Source organism: Salvelinus fontinalis, unplaced genomic scaffold (genome assembly GCF_029448725.1).
Source record: "Salvelinus fontinalis isolate EN_2023a unplaced genomic scaffold, ASM2944872v1 scaffold_0029, whole genome shotgun sequence".
In the NCBI taxonomy this organism is placed as follows: domain Eukaryota; kingdom Metazoa; phylum Chordata; class Actinopteri; order Salmoniformes; family Salmonidae; genus Salvelinus; species Salvelinus fontinalis.
In genome coordinates, this window is record NW_026600238.1 from 466,657 (window position 1) to 489,059 (window position 22,403).

Below are 22,403 nucleotides of genomic sequence, written 5' to 3' on the forward strand. Positions count from 1 at the left end.
AAATTCTATTGTTTGAGGAGAGTGCACCATTTTGAACATGAAAATTAGGCACATTTGGGCAGTCTTGATACAAATGTTGAACATACATGCAATGGTTCATTGGATCAGTCTATAACTTTGCACATACACTTATGCCATCTTGTGGCCAAAATCTAAATTACACCATGGCTAGAATAATACATTATGGACTTTCATATTTACAATTTTCTACATTGTAGAATAATAGTGAAGACATCAAAACTATGAAATAACAGATATGGAATCATGTAGTAACCAAAAAAGTATCTATATATCAAAATGAATTTTAAATGTTCTTCAAAGTATCCACCCTTTTGTTCCACCTGGAAAAAAGTAACACCTATCTGAGAATACTTTTCATTGACTACAGCTCAGCATTCAATACCATGGTGCCCACAAAGCTCATCACTAAGCTAAGGATCCTGGGACTAAATAATTGACTATAGCTCAGCATTCAATGCCATAGTGCCCACAAAGCTCATCACTAAGCTAAGAATCCTGGGACTAAATACCTCCCTCTGCACCTGGATCCTGGACTTCCTGCTGGGCCGCCCCCAGGTGGTAAGGGTAGGCAACAACACATCTGCCACGCTGATCCTCAACACTGGGGCCCCTCAGGATTGGGTGCTTAGTCCCCTACTGTACTTCCTGTTCACCCACAACTGTGTGGCCAAGCACGACCCCAACACCACAACGGTGGTAGGCCTGATCACTGATAACTATGAGACAGCCTATAGGGAGGAGATCAGAGACCTGGCAGTGTGGTGCCAGGAGAACAACCTCTCCCTCAATGTGAGCAAGACAAATGAGCTGATCGTGGACTATGAGAAAAGGAGGACCGAACAGGCCCCCATTAACATCGATGGGGCTGAAGTGGAGTGGGTCGAGAGTTTCAAGTTCCATGGTATCCACATCATCTACAAACTATCATGGTGCAAACACACGAAGACAGTTGTAAAGAGGGCACGACAACACCTTTTCCCCCTCAGGAGACTGAAAAGATTTGTCATGGGTCCCCAGATCCTCAAAAAAGTTCTACAGCTGCATCATCGAGAGCGTCCTGACCGGTTTCATCACTGCCTGGTAATCCAACTGCTCGGCATCCGACCGTAAGGCCCACAGAGGGTAGTGCGTATGGCCCAGTACATCACTGGGGCCAAACGTCCTGACATCCAGGACCTATATACTAGGCGGTGTCAGAGGACGGCCCAAAAAATTGTTAAAGACTCCAGTCACCCAAGTCATAGACTGTTCTCTCTGCTACCGTACGGCAAGCGGTACCGGAGCGCCAAGTCTAGGAAGAAAAGGCTCCTTGACAGCTTCTACCCCCAACAACAGTTAACCTTTCATTGCTACCCATCCCGGATCCGGGAGCATCCTCATCAAAAAAGCTGACTAGCATAGCCTAGCCTAGCCTAACGCGACAGGGATATCATATAATATAATTTTCATGAAATCACAAGTCCAATACAGCAAATGAAAGATAAACATCTTGTGAATCCAGCCATCCTTTCCGATTTTTAAAATGTTTTACAGCGAAAACACAATATGTATTTCTATTAGCTAACCACAATAGCAAAAGACCCAACCGCATATTTTCACCATTTTTTTACCGCATAGGTAGCTATCACAAAACCGACCAAATAGAGATATAATTAGTCACTAACCAAGAAACAACTTCATCAGACGACAGTCTTATAACATGTTATACAATAAATCTGTTTTGTTCGAAAATGTGCATATTTGAGGTATAAATCATAGTTTTACATTGCAGCTACCATCAAAAATATCACCAAAGCAGCCAGCCAATAAATACAGAGAGCAATGTGAAATACCTAAATACTCATCACTAAAAACTCTTATGAAAAATACATGGTGTACAGCAAATGAAAGATAAACATCTTGTGAATCCAGCCAATATTTCCGATTTTTTAAGTGTTTTACAGCGAAAACACAATATAGCATTATATTAGCTTACCACAATAGCCAAACACACAACCGCATTCATTCACCGCAAAGGTAGCGATCGCAAAAAAACAGCAAAAGATATAAAATTAATCACTAACCTTTATTAACCAACTTCATCAGATGACAGTCCTATAACATCAGGTTATACAATACACTTATGTTTTGTTCGAAAATGTGCATATTTTGAGCTGCAAACCGTGGTTATACATTGTGAATATGTAGCATCGATTCACCAGAATCTCCGGAGATATTTTTGACAGTCACCTAATCTAATCAAAGACCTCATCATAAACTTTACAAAAAAAATACATGTTGGACAGCAAATGAAAGATACACTAGTTCTTAATGCAATCGCCGTGTTAGATTTAAAAAAAAAAAACTTTACCATAACAGACAGCTTACGTTGTAGCGAGACAGCGCCCGCAAAAAGGAAGGAAAATATGACTAAACATTTTCCACAGAAATACGAAATAACATCATAAATGGTTCTTACTTTTGCTGAGCTTCCATCAGAATCTTGTACAAGGGGTCCTTTGTCCAGAATAAATCATTGTTTGATTTTAAAAATGTCCTCTTCTCCTGTCGAATTAGCAACCTTAGCTAGCCAAGTGGCGCGAAGATGTCCATCTTCACCTAACGCAGGGAACGGAAAACTCCAAAACTCCCGATAAACGTTGAATAACCTGATAAAACTATAATGAAAAAACGTACTTTACGATGATATTATCACATGTATCAAATAAAAGCAAAGCCGGAGATATTAGCCGTCTATACCGAACGCTTTTCAGAAGCAAATGCTGATGTCCTTCCCACGCCTTGGTAGACAAATGAAATTGTGGTCACGTCATTCCAAGAGCTCTTGTTCGACCTCAGATCAAGCTAGACACCCCATTCCACCTCCCACTGCCTGTTGACATCTAGTGGAAGGCGTATAAAGTGCATGTATATCCATAGATTTCAAGCAATTGAATAGGAAGGCCCTGGAACAGAACCTCGATTTCAGATTTTTCACTTCCTGTCAGGAAGTTTGCTGCAAAATGAGTTCTGTTTTACTCACAGATATAATTCAAACGGTTTTAGAAACTTGAGAGTGTTTTCTATCCAATAGTAATAATAATATGCATATTGTACGATCTAGAATAGAGTACGAGGCAGTTTAATTTGGGCACAATTTTTTACAAAGTGGAAACAGCTCCCCCATATTGACAAGAAGTTTAAACAAATGGCCACTAAGACTATTTACCCCCAAGCAATAAGACTGCTGAACAATTAATCAAATGGCCAACCAGACTATTTACCCCCCTTTGTTTTTACACTGCTGCTACTCGCTGTTTATTATTTGTGCATGATCACTTTACAAATTACCTCGACTAACCTGTACCCCAGCACATTGACTTGGTACCGGTACCCCTTGTATATAGCCTCATTATTGTTATGTCATTTTCTTGTGATACTTTTTGATTCGATTTTTTTTCACTTTAGTTTATTTAGTAAATATTTTCTTAACTCTATTTCTTGAACTGCATTGTTGGTTAAGTGCTTGTCAGTAAACATTTCATGGTAAGGTCTACAACTGTTGTATTCAGCGCATGTGACAAATAACATTTGATTTGATTTGATTTTGCATTGATGTCAGCTTTGCACACACTTGGCATTCTCTCAACCAGATTCACCTGGAATGATTTTCACTCTGTGGTCCAACTCATCCCAAACCATCTCAATTGGGTTGAGGTTGGGTGATTGTGGAGGCCAGGTCATCTGATGCAGCAATCCATCACTCTCCTTCTTGGTCAAATAGCCCTTACTCAGCCTGGTGGTGTGTTGGATCATTGTCCTGTTGAAAAACAAATGATAGTCCCAGTAAGTGCAAACCAGAGGGGATGACGTATCACTGCAGAATGCTGTGGTAGCCACGCTTGTTAAGTGTGCCTTGAATTCTAAATAAATCACAAACACCGTCACCAGCAAAGCACACCAACACCATCACACCTCCTCTTCCATGCTTCACGGTGGGAACCACACATACAGAGTAGACTAGAGGTCAATCCTCTCAGATCTACATTAGCAAGGGTTAGAGGTCAAGCCTCTCAGATCTACAGTAGTGACTGATAGTAGGGGTTAGAGGTCAATCCTCTCAGATCTACAGTAGTGACTGATAGTAGGGGTTAGAGGTCAATCCTCTCAGATCTACAGTAGTGACTGATAGTAGGGGTTAGAGGTCAATCCTCTCAGATCTACAGTAGCGACTGATAATAGGGGTTAGAGGTCAATCCTCTCAGATCTACAGTAGTGACTGATAGTAGGGGTTAGAGATCAATCCTCTCAGATCTACAGTAGTGACTGATAGTAGGGGTTAGAGGTCAATCCTCTCAGATCTACAGTAGTGACTGATAATAGGGGTTAGAGGTCAATCCTCTCAGATCTACAGTAGTGACTGATAGTAGGGGTTAGAGATCAATCCTCTCAGATCTACAGTAGTGACTGATAGTAGGGGTTAGAGGTCAATCCTCTCAGATCTACAGTAGTGACTGATAGTAGGGGTTAGAGGTCAATCCTCTCAGATCTACAGTAGTGACTGATAGTAGGGGTTAGAGGTCAATCCTCTCAGATCTACAGTAGTGACTGATAGTAGGGGTTAGAGGTCAATCCTCTCAGATCTACAGTAGTAGGGGTTAGAGATCAATCCTCTCAGATCTACAGTAGTAGGGGTTAGAGGTCAATCCTCTCAGATCTACAGTAGTGACTGATAGTAGGGGTTAGAGGTCAATCCTCTCAGATCTACAGTAGTAGGGGTTAGAGGTCAATCCTCTCAGATCTACAGTAGTAGGGGTTAGAGGTCAATCCTCTCAGATCTACAGTAGTGACTGATAGTAGGGGTTAGAGGTCAATCCTCTCAGATCTACAGTAGTGACTGATAGTAGGGGTTAGAGGTCAATCCTCTCAGATCTACAGTAGTAGGGGTTAGATGTCAATCCTCTCAGATCTACAGTAGTGACTGATAGTAGGGGTTAGAGGTCAATCCTCTCAGATCTACAGTAGTGACTGATAGTAGGGGTTAGAGGTCAATCCTCTCAGATCTACAGTAGTGACTGATAGTAGGGGTTAGAGGTCAATCCTCTCAGATCTACAGTAGTGACTGATAGTAGGGGTTAGAGGTCAATCCTCTCAGATCTACAGTAGTGACTGATAGTAGGGGTTAGAGGTCAATCCTCTCAGAATAACACAGTTGAGCACATGGGAATGGTTGGAATAAACGGATATGAACCTAGTCCAGGGGTGGGAGGAGTGGCAATGAAGAAATATACAGTGGTAGAGGAAGTATAGACACAATAATCTACTCTCTCTTCCTCTGTTTCGTACGTCGTCAGCAGGGCCTTGTGTGTGGTCAAAACAGGAAGGAGGAGGAGTACAGTTTTTAGTCTATAACTGGAGATCACAGAGTCTCACTCAGCAGCAAGACAGGATGGAACTCACACCACTCTGCTGGCAGCTCTGTAAATTCTCACTCTCTCTCTCTGGGTGTGTGTGTGTGCGTGTGTGTGTGTGTGTGTGTGTGTTTGTGTGTATGTGTGTGTGTGTGTGTGTGTGTGTGTGTGTGTGTGTGTGTGTGTGTGTGTGTGTGTGTGTGTGTGTGTGTGTGTGTGTGTGTGTGTGTGTGTGTGTGTGTGTGTGTGTCTCGGCAGGTAAAATGGAACACATCTATTTTATGATAATCTGTATGGTTTAATACAGCGGGAAGGTTGAGCTATAATCTGTATTGTTTAATACAGCGGGAAGGTTGAGCTATAATCTGTATGGTTTAATACAGCGGGAAGGTTGAGCTATAATCTGTATGGTTTAATACAGCGGGAAGGTTGAGCTATAATCTGTATGGTTTAATATTTACAGTTGAAGTCGGAAGTTTACATGCAGTTAGGTTGGAGTCATTAACACTAGTTTTTCAACCACTCCACAAATGTCTTGTTAACAAACTATAGTTTTGGTAAGTTGGTTAGGACATCTACTTTGTGCATGACAGAAGTCATTTTTCCAACAATTGTTTACAGACAGATTATTTCACTTATAATTCACTGTATCACATTTCCAGTGGGTCAGAAGTTTACGTACACTAAGTTGACTGTGCCTTTAAACTGCTTGGAAAATTCCAGAAAACAATGTCATGGCTTTAGAGGCTTCTGATATTCTAATTGACATAATTTGAGTCAATTGGAGGTGTACCTGTGGATGTATTTCAAGGCCTACCTTCAAACTCAGTGTCTCTTTGCTTGACATCATGGGAAAATCAAAAGAAATCAGCCAAGAACTCTATATGCATTGTGTAATATGATGTTACAGGACTGTCATCTGAAGAATTCTGAGAAGGTTAGTGAAAAAATGTATATATTTTGGTGGTTTATACGTTATCGCTATTTTTGCCTTGAATCAATGCTGGTGTGATGTTTGCTATTGTGGTAAGCTAATATAACGCTATATTGTGTTTTCGCTGTAAAACACTTAGAAAATCTGAAATATTGTCTGGATTCACAAGATCTGTGTCTTTCAATTGCTGTGAGCTGTGTATTTTTAAGAAATGTTTTATGATGAGTAATTAGGTAATACACGTTGCTCTCTGTAGTTATTCTAGTTGCTTTGGTGAGAGTTGTGATGGTGGCTGCAATGGTAAACTATGATTTATACCTGAAACATGCACATTTTTCTAACAAAACATATGCTATACAATAAATATGTTATCAGACTGTCATCTGATGAAGTTGTTTCTTGGTTAGTGGCTATTTATATCTTTATTTGGTCGAATTTGTGATAGCTACTGATGGAGTAAAAATGATGGAGTAAAAAAAGTGGTGTCTTTTGCTAACGTGGTTAGCTAATAGATTTACATATTGTGTCTTCCCTGTAAAACATTTTAAAAATCAGAAATGATGGCTGGATTCACAAGATGTGTATCTTTCATCTGGTGTCTTGGACTTGTGATTTAATGATATTTAGATGCTAGTATTTACTTGTGACGCTATGCTAAGCTATGCTAGTAGCTTTTCTACTGATGGGGGTGCTCCCGGATCCGGGTTTGGGAGGTGTTAGAGGTTAAAGACAATGCTTCCAAATACAAAATTAGTGTATGTAAATATCTGACCCACTGGGAATGTGATGCTGACAAACATAATTCTCTCTACTATTTTTCTGACATTTCACATTCTTAAAATAAAGTGGTGATCCTAACTGACCTAAGACAGGGCATTTTTTACTTGGATTAAATGTCAGGAATTGTGAAAAACAGATTTTAAATGTATTTGGCTAAGGTGTATGTAAACTTCCAACTTCAACTGTATATAGTTTAATATCTATATGGTATAATATCTATATGGTTTAATATCTATATAGTTTAATATCTATATGGTATAATATCTATATGGTTTAATATCTATATATTTAAATATCTGTATGGTTTAATATCTATATAGTTTAATATCTGTATAGTTTAATATCTGTATGGTTTAATATCTATATAGTTTAACCTGTCTGGGACTAGAGTGCCGCTCGCGGCACCCCCCCCCCCCACCCCCACTGAAACACTGAAAAGGCAGAGCCGCGAAATTCAAAAAAAATATTTTTTTAAAATATTTAACTTTCACACATTAAAGTCCAATACAGCTAATGAAAGACACAGATCTTGTGAATCCAGCCAACATGTCCGATTTTTAAAATGTTTTACAGGGAAGACACAATATGTAAAGATGTAAATCTATTAGCTAAAAACACATTAGCATAATCCACCATTTTTCTTTGTCCACCAACAACAGTAGCTATCACTAATTCGGCTAAACTAAGATATTTATAGCCCCTAACCAAGAAAAAAGTTCATCAGATGACAGTCTGATAACATATTTATGGTATGGGATAGGTTTTGTTAGAAAAAAGTGCATATTTCAGGTAGATGGCATAGGTTACAATTGCACCCACCGTCACAAATGGACTAGAATAACTACATAGAGCAACGTGTTTACCTACTTACTAATCATCAAACATTTCGTAAAAATACACAGCATACACTAATCGAAAGAATACAGACAATATTAAAAATACACAGCATACACTAATCCTGTGAATACAGACAATATTTCAGATTTTCTAAGTGTCTTACAGCGAAAACACAATAAATCGTTATATTAGCATAGCACATGTGCAAACATTACCCCAGCATTGATTCTAGCCAAAGTGAGCGATAACGTAAACATCGCCAAAATATATTATTTTTTTCACTAACCTTCTCAGAATTCTTCAGATGACACCCCTGTAACATCACATTACAACATGCATATACAGTTTGTTCGAAAATGTGCATATTTAGCCACCAAAATCATGGTTAGACAATGGGGAAAGTAGCCCAGCTGGTGAGAAAATGTCCGTGCGCCATATTAGACAGTGATCTCCTCGTATACATAAATACTCATAAACGTGACTAAAAAATATAGGGTGGACAGCGATTGATAGACAATTTAATTCTTAATACAATCGCGGAATTACATTTTTTAAATTATCCTTACTTTTCAATACAGTTTGCGCCAACTGAAGCTACGTCAAAAAACATGGCGTCCTAAGCCACTAACATTTTTCGACAGAAACACGATTTATCATAATAAAAATTTCCTACTTTGAGTTGTTCTTCCATCAGTATCTTGGGCAAAGGATCCTTTCTTGGGTCTAATCGTCTTTTGGTGGAAAGCTGTCCTCTTGCCGTGTGGAAATGCCAACTGCGTTCGGGATGAACTGGAAGCGTGCCCAGCGATTCACAGCGTTTCAGAAATAAATGTCCCAAAATCGCACTAAACGGATATAAATTGCTATAAAACGCTTTAAATTAACTACCTTATGATGTTTTTAACTCCTATAACGAGTAAAAACATGACCAGAGAAATATAACAGGCTAAACTAACGCTTGGAAAAATAGCAGGTCGATGTCCTCCACGCGCATGACGCAGCTGCAAAGGAGCTCCTACCTACAGGGTTTTTTTATTTATAGTGCCTGTGAACGCGCAATCGACCCCATTCAAATCGTCATCACGTAAAGGCATCCAGGGGAAGACGTAAGCAGTGTCCGTATACTCATAGGAATAATAGTGGGCTTAAAACTGACTCCAGAACAGTGGCCAAAATTTCTGAAATCTGACTCCATGTCAGGGAAATTGCTGTAGAATGGGTTCTGTTCCACTTAGAGACAAAATTTCAACTCCTATAGAAACTATAGACTGTTTTCTATCCAATAATAATAATAATATGCATATTGTACGATCAAGAATTTTGTAGGAAGTCGTTTCAAAAATTACACGATTAGCATAAATAGTGACAACAGCGCCCCCAGCCTTAACAGGTTAATATCTATATAGTTTAATATCTGTATGGTTTAATATCTATATCATTTAATATCTGCATGGTTTAATATCTATATGGTTCAATATCTATATAGTTTAATATCTATATAGTTTAATATCTGTATGGTTTAATATCTATATGGTTTATTAAGTACAAAAAAAGTATGAATGTATGTACTTGTAAGTCGCTCTGGATAAGAGTGTCTGCTAAATGACTTAAATGTAAATGTAATTAAGTGCTTTGAGAGACTAGTCAAGGACCATATCTCTTCCACCCTACCTGAAAACCCTAGACACACTCCAATTTGCTTATCGCCCAATAGGTCCACAGACGATGCAATCGCAATCACACTGCACACTGCCCTAACCCATCTGGACAAGAGGAATACCTATGTGAGAATGCTGTTCATCGACGACAGCTCAGCATTTAGCACCATAGTACCCTCCAAACTTGTCATCAAGCTCGAGACCCTGGGTCTCGACCCCGCCCTGTGCAACTGGGTCCTGGACTTCCTGACGGGCCGCCCCCAGGTGGTGAGGGTAGGTAACAACATCTCCACCCCGCTGATCCTCAACACTGGGGCCCCACAGGGGTGTGTTCTGAGCCCTCTCCTGTACTCCCTGTTCACCCACGACTGTGTGGCCATGCACGCCTCCAACTCAATCATCAAGTTTGCAGACGACACTACAGTGGTAGGCTTGATTACCAACAACGACGAGACGGCCTACAGGGAGGAGGTGAGGGCCCTCGGAGTGTGGTGTCAGGAAAATAACCTCACACTCAACATCAACAAAACAAAGGAGATGATCGTGGACTTCAGGAAACAGCAGAGGGAGCACCCCTCTATCCACATCGACGGGACAGTAGTGGAGAGCGTAGAAAGTTTTAAGTTCCTTGGCGTACACATCACGGACAAACTGAATTGGTCCACACGCACGGACAGCGTGGTGAAGAAGGCGCAGCAGCGCCTCTTCAACCTCAGGAGGCTGAAGAAATTTGGCTTGTCATCAAAAACACTCACAAACTTTTACAGATGCACAATCGAGAGCATCCTGTCGGGCTGTATCACCTCATGGTACGGCAACTGCTCTGCCCACAACTGTAAGGCTCTCCAGAGGGTAGTGAGGTTTGCACAACGCATCACCGGGGGCAAACTACCTGCCCTCCAGGACATCTACACCACCCGATGTCACAGGAAGGCCATAAAGATCATCAAGGACAACAACCACCCGAGCCACTGCCTGTTCACCCCGCTATCATCCAGAAGGTGAGGTCAGTACAGGTGCATCAAAACAGGGACCGAGAGACTGAAAAATGGCTTCTATCTCAAGGCCATCAGACTGTTAACCTGTTGAGGACAGAGGGCGCTGCTTTCACTTTGGGGGAAAATCTTGCCCAATTTAAACGGCCTCGTACTCAATTCTTGCTCGTACAATATGCATATTATTATTACTATTGGATAGAAAACACTCTCTAGTTTCTAAAACCGTTTGAATTATATCTGTGATTAAAACAGAACTCATTTTGCAGCAAACTTCCTGACAGGAAGTGGAAAATCTGAAATCGATACTCTGTTCTAGGTTCTGCCTATAAATGTCCTTGATATTTATTAATATACATGCACATCATACGTCTTCCACTAGATGTCGACAGGCAGTGAGAGAAGAAATGGAGTGTATAACTTGATCTGGGGTCGAATGAAAGCTCTTGGCATGACGTGTCACCCATTTCCTGTTTTCTGGAACGCGCGAGAAGGGACCTGTTATTGCTTTCTGAAAAGCTGTCGTTATAGACGACTAATATCTCCGGCTTTGATTTTATTTGATAAATGTGACAAAATCATCGTAAAGTATGTTTTTTCAATATAGTTTTATTAGATTATTGAAATTTATTCGGGACGTTAGGCGTGTTGCGTTGTGTGCCTTTGTTCAGGAAGGAGAGCTTCGCGCTACTTTGCTAGCTTTCCGTGCTAATTGACTGGAGAAGAGGACATTCTAAAACCCAACAACGATTGTTCTGGACAAAGGAGCCCTTGTACAACATTCTGATGGAAGATCATCAAAAGTAAGACCCATTTTATGATGTTATTTCATATATCTGTCGTACATGTGTACTAGTAGTTTGCGCCCAGATTTTGGGTACTCTCTCGCTATAACTAAGCTGGATGTCGTAATGAAGTTATTTTTAGAATTCTAACACGGCGATTGCATTAAGAACTAGTGTATCTATCATTTCCTATACAACATGTATTTTCTAGTAACGTTTATGAATAGTTATTTGGTCAGAATAGTTGAGTGTCATAAAAATATCCGCACATTCTGGGAAAAAGATGCTACGTTAGCACAATGTATAACCACTGATTTCAGCTCTAAATATGCACATTTTCGAACAAAACATAAGTGTATGTATAAACTGATGTTATAGGACTGTCATCTGATGAAGGTTTATGAAGGTTAGTGAAAATTAATATATTTTGCTGGTTTATTCGCTATCGCTAACGTGCCTATTGCTATCGCTAACGTGCCTTGATGAATGAATGCGGTAGTGTGGTAGGCTATTGTAGTAAGCTAATATAATGCTATATTGTGTTTTCGCTGTAAAACACTTAAAAAATAGGAAATATTGGCTGGATTCACAAGATGTTTGTCTTTAATTTGCTGTACACCATCAATTTTTCAGAAATATTTCAGAGTATTTAGGTATTTGACGTTGGTGTCTGTAATTACTCTGGCTGCTTCGGTGCTATTTCTGACGGTAGCTGTGATGGTAGCTGCAATGTAAAACGGATTTATACCTCAAATATGCACATTTTCGAACAAAACATACATTTATTCTATAACATGTTATAAGACTGTCATCTGATGAAGTTGTTTCTTGGTTAGTGACTAATTATATCTCTATTTGGTCGGTTTTGTGATAGCTACCTATGCGGTAGAAACATGGTGAAAATATGCGGTTGAGTCTTTGGCTATTTTGGTTAGCTAATAGAAATACATATTGTGTTTTCGCTGTAAAGCATTTTAAAAATCAGAAATTATCGCTGGATTCACAAGTTGTTTATCTTTCATTTGCTGTATTGGACTTGTGATTTCATGATATTTATATGCTATTTTTTTACTTGTGGCGCTATGCTAGGCTATGCTAGTCAGCCTTTACTGATGAGGATGCTCCCGGATCCGGGATGGGTGTTAGGTAAAGGTTAAGGAAATTAATATCTGTGGTGCTGCTCAGTCTTTACATCATGTAGAAATAGTGATAGTTCTCTCCGTGTGTTTCAGTGCTGTTGAGTACACTGGTATACTCTACCCTCGGACAAGGTGGAGGTGAGTACATTTCTCTATATTCATTGCCTGTTCTATAATAGTAACATTTCTCTATATTTATCACCTGTTCTATAATAGTAATATTTCTCTATATCCATCACCTGTTCTATTGTAACGGTCCTGACCAGTTTTATGTTGTTTTTGTATGTGTAATTGGTCAGGGCGTTAGTTTTGGGTGGGCAGTCTATGTTATCTGTTTCTATGTTGGTTTTGGGTTGCCTGGTATGGCTCTTGATTAGAGGCAGGTGGTTTGCGTTTTCCTCTAATTAAGAGTCATATTTAGGTAGGGCGTTCTCACTGTTTGTTTGTGGGTGATTGTCTTCCGTGTCTGTATGTTATTTCGTACCACACGGGACTGTTTCGGTTTATGTAGTCTGTTTCCATTTCGTGCGTTCTTCGTGTCAATGTAAGTTCTCATGTTTAGGTCAGTCTACGTCGTTTGTTATTTTGTATCATTTCAAGTGTAGTTCGTGTTCGCTTTTCGTCTTGTTAATAAATATGTATTCAAACTTCGCTGCGCCTTGGTTCCCTCAATACTCCTCCTTTTCCGAAGATGGAGAGGAGGAGGATCGCCGTTACATCTATAATAGTAAAATTTCTCTATATTCATCTCCTGTTCTATAATAGTAACATTTCTCTATATTCATCACCTATTCCATAGTAGTAACATTTCCCTTTCTCTCTCTCAGCCAATCATCAGTCGTTTGTGTAAGTGCTGTGCTTGATGAATGTCCTTCCCTGCTGAAATTCTGTTGTCAATCTGTTTACTGTGAAATAGCATTGTATCTGGTTGAACACAATTTTTTCCAGAAGTTTACTAAGGTTTGGTAACAGGCTAGTTGGTTGGCTATTGGAGCCAGTAAAGGGGGCTTTACTATTCTTAGGTAGCGGAATGACTTTAGCTTCCCTCCAGGCCTGAGGGCACACGTTCTCTACTAGGTTCAAATTGAAGATATGGCAAATAGGAGTAGCAATATTGTCCGCTATTATCCTCAGTAATTTTCCATCCATCCAATAATTTCACACTGACAGAATTCAAAAGTACAATTTTTGTTCTTTCATAATTTGGTCAGATAATTGGATGTGTAGTGTCAGCATTTGTTGCAGGCATGTCATTATCTTGCCAATGAATTTCTCTGATTCAACCCTGTTGTAAAGTGTTGATAACTGTATCTCTGATTGAACCATGTTGATAACTGTATCTCTGATTGAACCATGTTGTAAAGTGTTGATAACTGTAGCTCTGATTGAACCATGTTGTAAAGTGTTGATAACTGTATCTCTGATTGAACCATGTTGATAACTGTAGCTCTGATTGAACCATGTTGTAAAGTGTTGATAACTGTATCTCTGATTGAACCATGTTGTAAAGTGTTGATAACTGTATCTCTGATTGAACCATGTTGTAAAGTGTTGATAACTGTATCTCTGATTGAACCATGTTGATAACTGTATCTCTGATTGAACCATGTTGTAAAGTGTTGATAACTGTATCTCTGATTGAACCATGTTGATAACTGTAGCTCTGATTGAACCATGTTGTAAAGTGTTGATAACTGTATCTCTGATTGAACCATGTTGTAAAGTGTTGATAACTGTATCTCTGATTGAACCATGTTGTAAAGTGTTGATAACTGTAGCTCTGATTGAACCATGTTGTAAAGTGTTGATAACTGTATCTCTGATTGAACCATGTTGTAAAGTGTTGATAACTGTATCTCTGATTGAACCATGTTGTAAAGTGTTGATAACTGTAGCTCTGATTGAACCATGTTGATAACTGTAGCTCTGATTGAACCATGTTGATAACTGTAGCTCTGATTGAACCATGTTGTAAAGTGTTGATAACTGTATCTCTGATTGAACCATGTTGTAAAGTGTTGATAACTGTAGCTCTGATTGAACCATGTTGTAAAGTGTTGATAACTGTATCTCTGATTGAACCATGTTGTAAAGTGTTGATAACTGTATCTCTGATTGAACCATGTTGTAAAGTGTTGATAACTGTATCTCTGAACCATGTTGTAAAGTGTTGATAACTGTAGCTCTGATTGAACCATGTTGTAAAGTGGTGATAACTGTATCTCTGATTGAACCATGTTGTAAAGTGTTGATAACTGTATCTCTGATTGAACCATGTTGTAAAGTGTTGATAACTGTATCTCTGATTGAACCATGTTGTAAAGTGTTGATAACTGTATCTCTGATTGAACCATGTTGTAAAGTGTTGATAACTGTATCTCTGATTGAACCATGTTGTAAAGTGTTGATAACTGTATCTCTGATTGAACCATGTTGTAAAGTGTTGATAACTGTATCTCTGATTGAACCCTGTTGTAAAGTGTTGATAACTGTATCTCTGGTTGAACCATGTTGTAAAGTGTTGATAACTGTATCTCTGATTGAACCATGTTGTAAAGTGTTGATAACTGTATCTCTGATTGAACCATGTTGTAAAGTGTTGATAACTGTATCTCTGATTGAACCCTGTTGATAACTGTTTCTCTGATTGAACCATGTTGTAAAGTGTTGATAACTGTATCTCTGATTGAACCATGTTGTAAAGTGTTGATAACTGTATCTCTGATTGAACCATGTTGTAAAGTGTTGATAACTGTAGCTCTGATTGAACCATGTTGTAAAGTGTTGATAACTGTATCTCTGATTGAACCATGTTGTAAAGTGTTGATAACTGTAGCTCTGATTGAACCATGTTGTAAAGTGTTGATAACTGTATCTCTGATTGAACCATGTTGTAAAGTGTTGATAACTGTAGCTCTGATTGAACCATGTTGTAAAGTGTTGATAACTGTATCTCTGATTGAACCATGTTGATAACTGTAGCTCTGATTGAACCATGTTGTAAAGTGTTGATAACTGTATCTCTGATTGAACCATGTTGTAAAGTGTTGATAACTGTAGCTCTGATTGAACCATGTTGTAAAGTGTTGATAACTGTAGCTCTGATTGAACCCTGTTGTAAAGTGTTGATAACTGTATCTCTGATTGAACCATGTTGTAAAGTGTTGATAACTGTAGCTCTGATTGAACCATGTTGTAAAGTGTTGATAACTGTAGCTCTGATTGAACCATGTTGTAAAGTGGTGATAACTGTATCTCTGAACCATGTTGTAAAGTGTTGATAACTGTAGCTCTGATTGAACCATGTTGATAACTGTATCTCTGATTGAACCATGTTGTAAAGTGTTGATAACTGTATCTCTGATTGAACCATGTTGTAAAATGTTGATAACTGTAGCTCTGATTGAACCATGTTTAAAGTATTGATAACTGTACCTGATAAAAAAGTAAAGTAGTTGGCATTGCCAATCAGTTGGGCTGCCAGACTTATTTTCCATATCTTTTGCCTCATCCCTCTCAACCATACAACTTTTGAATTCCTCATCAATCCACAGGGAAAACTGTTTTTACAGTAATTTTATTAATGGGTGCCTGTTTATTAGTAACTGGAATAAGCAATTTTATAAATGTGTCAAGTTCACCATCTGGTTGCTCCTCATTAGACACCACAGACCAGCAAATATTCTTTATATCGTCAACATATGAATCTCTACCAAACTTATTGTTATACACCATATTAGGCCCAGCCTTTGGAAGTTTGGTTTTCCTAGATATGGAGACTATATTCTGATCACTACATCCTGTGGATCTGTAAACTGTTTTACAGAAACAAATTTCTGCAGCGTTAGTAAAGATGTGATCAATAGATGTTGATGATTTCATGGATATCATCCTAACCAACTTGCCCTCCAAATACACCTCTGCTGTTTTCAATCAAGATCTCAGCGATCACTGCCTCATTGTCTGCATCCGTAATGGGTCTGCGGTCAAACGACCACCCCTCATCACTATCAAACGCTCCCTAAAACACTTCAGCGAACAGGCCTTTCTAATCGACCTGCCCTGGGTATCCTGGAAGGATATTGACCTCATCCCGTCAGTAGAGGATGCCTGGCTATTCTTTAAAAGTGCCTTCCTCACCAAAAAGTTCTGGGACACTGTAAAGTCCATGGAGAATAAGAGCACCTCCTCCCAGCTGCTCACTGCACTGAGGCTAGGAAATATAAATCCACTATGGACCACCGATAAATCCACTATAATTGAGAATTTCAATAAGCATTTTGATACGGCTGGCCATGCTTTCACCTGGCTACCCCTACCCCGGTCAACAGCCCTGCGCTCCCCACAGCAACTCGCCCAAACCTCCCCCATTTCTCCTTCACCCAAAACCAGATAGCTGATGTTCTGAAAGAGCTGCAAAATCTGGACCACTACAAATCAGCTGGGCTACAAATCAGACAATCTTGACAATCTGGCCACCCTTTTCTAAAATGATCGGCCGAAACTGTTGCAACCCCTATTACTAGCCTGTTCAACCTCTCTTTCGTATCGTCTGAGATTCCCATAGATTGGAAAGCTGACGCAGTCATCCCACTCTTCAAAGGGGGAGACACGCTGTTACAGATCTATTTTACCTTTCTAAGGTCTGCTCTTCAACCGATCACTGCCCGCACCTGCCCGCCAGTCCAACATCACTACTCTGGACGGCTCTGACTTAGAATACGTGGACAACTACAAATACCTAGGTGTCTGGCTAGACTGTTAACTCTGCTTCCAGACTCACATTAAGCATCTCCAATCCAAAATTAAATCTAGAATCGGCATCCTATTTCGCCGTAAAGCCTCCTTCACTCATGCTGCCAAACATACCCTCGTAAAACTGACCATCCTACCGATCCTCGACTTCAGCGATGTCATTTATAAAATAGCCTCCAACACTCTACTCAACAAATTGGATGCAGTCTATCACAGTGCCATCCATTTTGTCACCAAATACTTCCCACCACTGCGACCTGTACGCTCTCGTTGGCTGGCCCTCGCTTCATACTCGTCGCCAAACCCACTGGCCCCTGGTCATCGACAAGTCTCTGCTAGTCTCTCCTTATTTCAGCTCACTGGTCACCATAGCAGCACCCACTCGTAGCACACGCTCCAGCAGGTTTATCTGTTATGTTATATGAAGTGTCGTACCTGCTGATACAACAGGTGTATTATGAAGTGTTGTAATACAACAGGTGTATTATGAAGTGTTGTAATACAACAGGTGTTATATGAAGTGTTGTACCTGCTGATACAACAGGTGTTATATGAAGTGTTGTAATACAACAGGTGTATTATGAAGTGTTGTACCTGCTGATACAACAGGTGTATTATGAAGTGTTGTACCTGCTGATACAACAGGTGTATTATGAAGTGTTGTACCTGCTGATACAACAGGTGTATTATGAAGTGTTGTACCTGCTGATACAACAGGTGTTATATGAAGTGTTGTACCTGCTGATACAACAGGTGTATTATGAAGTGTTGTACCTGCTGATACAACAGGTGTATTATGAAGTGTTGTACCTGCTGATACAACAGGTGTTATATGAAGTGTTGTACCTGCTGATACAACAGGTGTATTATGAAGTGTTGTACCTGCTGATACAACAGGTGTATTATGAAGTGTTGTACCTGCTGATACAACAGGTGTATTATGAAGTGTTGTACCTGCTGATACAACAGGTGTATTATGAAGTGTTGTAATACAACAGGTGTATTATGAAGTGTTGTACCTGCTGATACAACAGGTGTATTATGAAGTGTTGTACCTGCTGATACAACAGGTGTATTATGAAGTGTTGTACCTGCTGATACAACAGGTGTATTATGAAGTGTTGTACCTGCTGATACAACAGGTGTATTATGAAGTGTTGTACCTGCTGATACAACATGTGTATTATGAAGTGTTGTACCTGCTGATACAACAGGTGTATTATGAAGTGTTGTACCTGCTGATACAACAGGTGTTATATGAAGTGTTGTACCTGCTGATACAACAGGTGTATTATGAAGTGTTGTACCTGCTGATACAACAGGTGTATTATGAAGTGTTGTACCAGCTGATACAACAGGTGTATTATGAAGTGTTGTACCTGCTGATACAACAGGTGTTATATGAAGTGTTGTACCTGCTGATACAACAGGTGTTATATGAAGTGTTGTAATACAACAGGTGTTATATGAAGTGTTGTACCTGCTGATACAACAGGTGTTATATGAAGTGTTGTACCTGCTGATACAACAGGTGTATTATGAAGTGTTGTACCTGCTGATACAACAGGTGTATTATGAAGTGTTGTACCTGCTGATACAACAGGTGTATTATGAAGTGTTGTACCAGCTGATACAACAGGTGTATTATGAAGTGTTGTACCTGCTGATACAACAGGTGTTATATGAAGTGTTGTACCTGCTGATACAACAGGTGTTATATGAATTGTTGTAATACAACAGGTGTTATATGAAGTGTTGTACCAGCTGATACAACAGGTGTTATATGAAGTGTTGTACCTGCTGATACAACAGGTGTATTATGAAGTGTTGTAATACAACAGGTGTATTATGAAGTGTTGTACCTGCTGATACAACAGGTGTTATATGAAGTGTTGTACCTGCTGATACAACAGGTGTTATATGAAGTGTTGTACCTGCTGATACAACAGGTGTTATATGAAGTGTTGTACCTGCTGATACAACAGGTGTACCTGCTGATACAACAGGTGTTATATGAAGTGTTGTACCTGCTGATACAACAGGTGTATTATGAAGTGTTGTAATACAACAGGTGTATTATGAAGTGTTGTACCTGATACAACAGGTGTATTATGAAGTGTTGCACCTGCTGATACAACAGGTGTATTATGAAGTGTTGTACCTGCTGATACAACAGGTGTTATATGAAGTGTTGTACCTGCTGATACAACAGGTGTATTATGAAGTGTTGTACCTGCTGATACAACAGGTGTATTATGAAGTGTTGTAATACAACAGGTGTTATATGAAGTGTTGTACCTGCTGATACAACAGGTGTATCATGAAGTGTTGTACCTGCTGATACAACAGGTGTTATATGAAGTGTTGTACCTGCTGATACAACAGGTGTTATATGAAGTGTTGTAATACAACAGGTGTATTATGAAGTGTTGTAATACAACAGGTGTATTATGAAGTGTTGTACCTGCTGATACAACAGGTGTATTATGAAGTGTTGTACCTGCTGATACAACAGGTGTATTATGAAGTGTTGTAATACAACAGGTGTATTATGAAGTGTTGTAATACAACAGGTGTATTATGAAGTGTTGTACCTGCTGATACAACAGGTGTTATATGAAGTGTTGTACCTGCTGATACAACAGGTGTATTATGAAGTGTTGTACCTGCTGATACAACAGGTGTATTATGAAGTGTTGTACCTGCTGATACAACAGGTGTATTATGAAGTGTTGTACCAGCTGATACAACAGGTGTATTATGAAGTGTTGTACCTGCTGATACAACAGGTGTTATATGAAGTGTTGTACCTGCTGATACAACAGGTGTATTATGAAGTGTTGTAATACAACAGGTGTTATATGAAGTGTTGTAATACAACAGGTGTATTATGAAGTGTTGTACCTGCTGATACAACAGGTGTATTATGAAGTGTTGTACCTGCTGATACAACAGGTGTTATATGAAGTGTTGTAATACAACAGGTGTATTATGAAGTGTTGTACCTGCTGATACAACAGGTGTTATATGAAGTGTTGTACCTGCTGATACAACAGGTGTTATATGAAGTGTTGTACCTGCTGATACAACAGGTGTATTATGAAGTGTTGTACCTGCTGATACAACAGGTGTATTATGAAGTGTTGTACCTGCTGATACAACAGGTGTATTATGAAGTGTTGTACCAGCTGATACAACAGGTGTATTATGAAGTGTTGTACCTGCTGATACAACAGGTGTTATATGAAGTGTTGTACCTGCTGATACAACAGGTGTTATATGAAGTGTTGTAATACAACAGGTGTTATATGAAGTGTTGTACCTGCTGATACAACAGGTGTTATATGAAGTGTTGTACCTGCTGATACAACAGGTGTTATATGAAGTGTTGTACCTGCTGATACAACAGGTGTTATATGAAGTGTTGTACCTGCTGATACAACAGGTGTATTATGAAGTGTTGTACCTGCTGATACAACAGGTGTTATATGAAGTGTTGTAATACAACAGGTGTATTATGAAGTGTTGTAATACAACAGGTGTATTATGAAGTGTTGTACCTGCTGATACAACAGGTGTATTATGAAGTGTTGTACCTGCTGATACAACAGGTGTTATATGAAGTGTTGTACCTGCTGATACAACAGGTGTATTATGAAGTGTTGTACCTGCTGATACAACAGGTGTATTATGAAGTGTTGTACCTGCTGATACAACAGGTGTATTATGAAGTGTTGTACCTGCTGATACAACAGGTGTTATATGAAGTGTTGTACCTGCTGATACAACAGGTGTATTATGAAGTGTTGTAATACAACAGGTGTTATATGAAGTGTTGTAATACAACAGGTGTATTATGAAGTGTTGTACCTGCTGATACAACAGGTGTATTATGAAGTGTTGTACCTGCTGATACAACAGGTGTATTATGAAGTGTTGTAATACAACAGGTGTATTATGAAGTGTTGTACCTGCTGATACAACAGGTGTTATATGAAGTGTTGTACCTGCTGATACAACAGGTGTTATATGAAGTGTTGTACCTGCTGATACAACAGGTGTATTATGAAGTGTTGTACCTGCTGATACAACAGGTGTATTATGAAGTGTTGTACCTGCTGATACAACAGGTGTATTATGAAGTGTTGTACCAGCTGATACAACAGGTGTATTATGAAGTGTTGTACCTGCTGATACAACAGGTGTTATATGAAGTGTTGTACCTGCTGATACAACAGGTGTTATATGAAGTGTTGTAATACAACAGGTGTTATATGAAGTGTTGTACCTGCTGATACAACAGGTGTTATATGAAGTGTTGTACCTGCTGATACAACAGGTGTTATATGAAGTGTTGTACCTGCTGATACAACAGGTGTTATATGAAGTGTTGTACCTGCTGATACAACAGGTGTATTATGAAGTGTTGTAATACAACAGGTGTATTATGAAGTGTTGTACCTGCTGATACAACAGGTGTATTATGAAGTGTTGTACCTGCTGATACAACAGGTGTATTATGAAGTGTTGTACCTGCTGATACAACAGGTGTTATATGAAGTGTTGTACCTGCTGATACAACAGGTGTATTATGAAGTGTTGTACCTGCTGATACAACAGGTGTATTATGAAGTGTTGTAATACAACAGGTGTTATATGAAGTGTTGTACCTGCTGATACAACAGGTGTATCATGAAGTGTTGTACCTGCTGATACAACAGGTGTTATATGAAGTGTTGTACCTGCTGATACAACAGGTGTTATATGAAGTGTTGTACCTGCTGATACAACAGGTGTATTATGAAGTGTTGTAATACAACAGGTGTATTATGAAGTGTTGTAATACAACAGGTGTATTATGAAGTGTTGTAACTGCTGATACAACAGGTGTATTATGAAGTGTTGTACCTGCTGATACAACAGGTGTTATATGAAGTGTTGTACCTGCTGATACAACAGGTGTATTATGAAGTGTTGTAATACATCAGGTGTATTATGAAGTGTTGTACCTGCTGATACAACAGGTGTATTATGAAGTGTTGTACCTGCTGATACAACAGGTGTATTATGAAGTGTTGTACCTGCTGATACAACAGGTGTTATATGAAG

General features: G+C 39.2%; 1 protein-coding gene across 2 annotated transcripts in view; it reads left to right on the forward strand.

Annotated features, from left to right (window-relative positions):
• Window positions 1–5,410: 5,410 nt before the first annotated feature.
• LOC129842284 (Fc receptor-like protein 5) overlaps window positions 5,411–22,403 on the forward strand; it is a 56,611-nt gene continuing 39,618 nt past the window's right edge. For both annotated transcript variants that reach the window (XM_055910768.1, XM_055910769.1), the window contains exons 1-2: window positions 5,411–5,480; window positions 12,633–12,677. In XM_055910768.1, coding sequence (XP_055766743.1) covers window positions 5,450–5,480; window positions 12,633–12,677 — 76 coding nt within the window. In that variant the 5' untranslated portion in view covers window positions 5,411–5,449. The remainder of the gene's footprint in view (window positions 5,481–12,632; window positions 12,678–22,403) is intronic.